The following is a 3,949-nucleotide window of genomic DNA, read 5'->3' on the forward strand; positions in this document are numbered from 1 at the left end:
CCCCTGTGTTACTCTGCAGGACTCTGCCGTGCCTTTCTCTCAGTGATGAATGCCTGGGTCCACTTCTTCATGTGTTACAGGGAGCACAGCAGTGACGTACCTCCTTCTTAGGAGCTATGACCCCCGGGGCAGAGATGGGATTAGGTTGATGGGACTCTTATACCATGGATGAATAGGATTTGAGATGTTTTTCCACCGGGGTCTGATGGCTTGCAACAAAATCAAGTCACTAGGCCTTTTCTGCATGCAGAGAACCTTCTGGGACATAAAGGCCTTTGCCTTGAGTAGGGAGCAGGAAAACAGAAGTCATCCACAGTGTCAGGATTTCACTGAGAGTTTGCTGGGGCTCAAGTGACCTGAGAGCATAATGGTCAGTGGCAGAGCCTCATTCTTCCCTTTCCTTTCTCTGGCAGTGCCCTCCACACACTCAGGAGAGAGAGCTACTCAATCTGCATGACAACTTCTAGAAAGAAGTGGGAGCAGCAAGGGTCTCAACAGGGGGCTAAGACCAAAGGGTGAAGACATGCAGGCTCCAGTCAATGAGGGAGAAGGAGGAGGAAATAGCTCCCAGCTTTGATGCTTGTAGGGATTATTGAATTAGGTGGGTTTGAGGCTCTGGGACACAGTGACCCAGTCCCCATCCCTGTTGCCCTGGGTTCCCATTTCCACGGCCAGCAACGACGCAGCAGCTGTGCGGGATATTGCGCTAAAGCCTTGGGTTACTGTCTTCCCCCAGATCACTGGCAGTTAGTGGGCAAGCCTCTTGGGCAGCCTTGGATGATGAAACCTGTCACAGCAGCAGGAGAATGGGAATGCGAATTCTCAAGCCCCCACCCTCACCCTTCCTTCCTCTTTCAGGGGCTCAAAGTCTGGCAGGAGGAAGACCAGCAGCAACTGACTGGGCAGACTTCCCAGGACGATGCAGCCACTCCTGCTCCTGGTGGTCCTTCTCCTGCCCCCCAGGGCTAGGACAGGTGAGTGACCGTCCCCGTCCTCAGAGGCCGACCCCATCCCATAGACTCTGGAGCCAGACCACTCAGGCACTTCTTAACCCTATATCATTGGGCAGCTTGTATGAGTTCAGAGTTCCTCAGCTCCATCATGTATAAAACAGGAATTATATCAGGCCTACCTCAGAGAGTTGACATAAGAGTTAAATGACTTAATGTACATAAAATTCTTGGAGTCGTCCTGGCACGTACTACTTGCTATATAAACATGCTCTCTGAACTCATTCTGCAGCTCCTGTGGCAGAGCCTCGGAGATAAAGATACAGCAATAGCAGGCCCGCCAGCTCATCCTTAGAGCCTTAAATTCATGAGCTGGCTGTGAGCTGGACTCACAGGGATCTGGGAGGCTCCCTGAGGAAGAAAGTACCACGGGACTTCAGGGAGAGGCTGCTCAGAGGGCTCCGGATCTGCCATCCCCACAGCAGAGGAACCTTCCTCATTATGGGAGGCTGCAGCTGGCCTTGCCTTCTTGGGGAGGTGGGAGGGAGCTGAGGCTGGGATGGGGAGCCAGCGGCGTTTCCTGCAGAATCCTGGAGCCTCCCCCAAGGCTGGTGCCCTGCAGACCCAGTTCTCATGAACCACCAGCTTCTCCGGCCCCTGCAGCACCTCTCCCGCCTCGCCATCTTCTAAGCTTTCTGGAGCCACCAAGCCGAAGCCCACACACCTGTCAGTGCAGAGATAAGTGCCTAATGCTTCCTTCCAGGGCAGATCATCGGAGGCCAAGAGGCCAGGCCCCATTCCCACCCTTACATGGCATATGTTCAGATCCGAACTCCACGTCTGCACACTTGTGGGGGGTTTCTGGTGCGAGAAGACTTTGTGGCGACAGCAGCTCACTGCTTGGGAAGGTGAGGCACTAAGGGGCTTCTGGGCAACAGCAAAGCAGGTCGAGAAGATTTCATGAGAGGAGACATTGAAAGCAGGGTTCTAGCAATAAAGGGGTGAAAAAAGAGCAGGTAGGGCTTGGGGGGCAGGGAGCAGGCCATTGTAAATGGGGAGAAAGGAGGACCTGATCAGAAAGAGCAAGATGGGGAGATGGAAGGCACGCATTGGGGCTCAAAATCTGAATTCAAGCTCCTTTTTCATTGAAGGGGAGGCAAAATATAAGGTCACTGAGTTTCCTACCACCCACAGCTCAAGGCTGTGGAGACCAAGGGCGTAGAGCCCAGTGCCAGAGCCCTCCTGTCCCTACCTTCCCTTGGCTGATGTCTCGTCACCCTGGGCTGTCACGTGACCTGCATCGGGGAGTGCAGTTCCTGCAGCTCAGACCTACCTCTAGGCTCCTTTTCCTTTGCAGACATATAAATGTCATCCTGGGGGCCCACAACATCAGGAGGTTGGAAAGGACTCAGCAGCGCATACCGGTGCTCAGAGCCATCCCCCACCCCAGGTACAATCAGCGGAACAACCAGAATGACATCATGTTACTGCAGGTACCAACCCTCTGGTTCTTCACCCGGGCGGCTCCCTCGCAGCTTGGGGGACCAGGGAGGGGGAAGCCAAGAGAACCCCAGGGTGGTGGTGGGCATGGGTGAGCACGGCATAGACAGTCCCTGAGTGCCTGCATGCTTCCTGCCAGCTGAGAAGCAGAGTCAGACGTAATCGAGCTGTGAGGCCGGTGGCTCTGCCGCAGACCCAGAAGAGGCTGAGTCCTGGGACCCTGTGCACCGTGGCCGGCTGGGGCCTTCTCGGCCTGAACAGGAGAGCAGACACGCTCCAAGACGTGCGGCTGACAGTGCAGAGGAATGGGGAGTGCAGTAGACGCTTCATGTTCTACACTGGCCGAACACAGATTTGTGTGGGCGACCCAAGAGAGAGGAAATCCGCCTTCCTGGTAAGACCACGGGCATCTGCCGACACTGTCCGAGACAAAGGGACATGGGCAGACTGGGCAGTGGGGACAGACTACATCCCCATGGCCTCAGTCTAGGGCCCAGACCAGAGTGAGGTGGGGGACTTTTCCCCATCAATCCGGTCTCTGGTGGAATAGCAGGTGCACCAGACACAGGACGTACATGTGCAGCGTTTTCCTGGGGCCGGTGAAGGACCCTTGACCTGGGTTGTTCTGGAGAATAACCATAGCCAGGGCTGAAGCCCAGTGATGGAAAAATCCAGAAGCTCGACTTCTGCTCCCCCTCACCCTCCCATCTCACACACAGCCAGCAGTGGAAGGAGCCCACCCACGCCTGTCTTCTCTGAGGGCGGGCCTTAGGGCCGCAGGAGCGGGGAGGCCTGGAGAATGGAGGCCCGGCTTAGTGTCCCTTCCTCTGGTTGCCCACAGGGGGACTCCGGTGGCCCCCTTGTGTGTAACAACGTGGCCCAGGGCATCGTCTCCTACGGAAACAGGATTGGGACTCCTCCAGCAGTCTTCACCAGGATTTCCAGCTTCCTGCCCTGGATACGGAGAACGATGAGACGCTTCAAAGAGTGGGGGCTGGAGTGACACCCCCTGTCACTGACTCCCCTTCTCTGGGGCAGAGCCCAGATCCAGGACGGTTCCCAGAGCCTTAACAAACATCCACATCTAGAGTGGAAATAACCGATTTCTCATTTGTTCATTAAACGTGATTCAATACACAGCAAATGTGTGCCAGGACTGAGTGTGAGCTCCTCCAGGAAAATGGGGTCTCTTCCCCAGGACAAGTGAATCCCCGTCTCCCCCATCCTGGGAGTCAGGGTGAGCTTCTCTCCTCCAAGCCATGCATTCCTCCATCTCCCCTCCACCCGCTCTGGGGAGTGATGGAAGGACCTACCTCTCCCCAGAGTAAGGCTCCTTATTCTCCACCCTACCAGAGACTCTCCTTTAGGTATTAACATGTACCCCAAAACTGTGTGCCATTGGCGTGGGTAGGACAGGCAGATCAAAGGGAGAATTGAAGTTCCATACAAGGCCCAATTTAACATATGGTAAACAATTCTCAAATCACTGAGAAAGAATT

The 3,949-nt window shown here is 55.2% G+C and overlaps 1 protein-coding gene across 1 annotated transcript; it reads left to right on the forward strand.

The window, feature by feature from the left end:
- The first annotated feature begins 919 nt into the window (after positions 1–919).
- Positions 920–3,453, forward strand: LOC103090225 (cathepsin G-like). The gene is made up of 5 exons (XM_007456997.1): positions 920–974; positions 1,714–1,858; positions 2,308–2,443; positions 2,590–2,844; positions 3,292–3,453. The coding sequence occupies exons 1-5, from the start codon at positions 920–922 to the stop codon at positions 3,451–3,453; spliced, it is 753 nt and encodes a 250-aa protein (XP_007457059.1).
- The last annotated feature ends 496 nt before the right edge of the window (positions 3,454–3,949 follow it).

The sequence above is a fragment of the Lipotes vexillifer genome, unplaced genomic scaffold (genome assembly GCF_000442215.2).
Source record: "Lipotes vexillifer unplaced genomic scaffold, Lipotes_vexillifer_v1.1 C27444030, whole genome shotgun sequence".
Taxonomy (NCBI): Eukaryota; Metazoa; Chordata; class Mammalia; order Artiodactyla; family Lipotidae; genus Lipotes; species Lipotes vexillifer.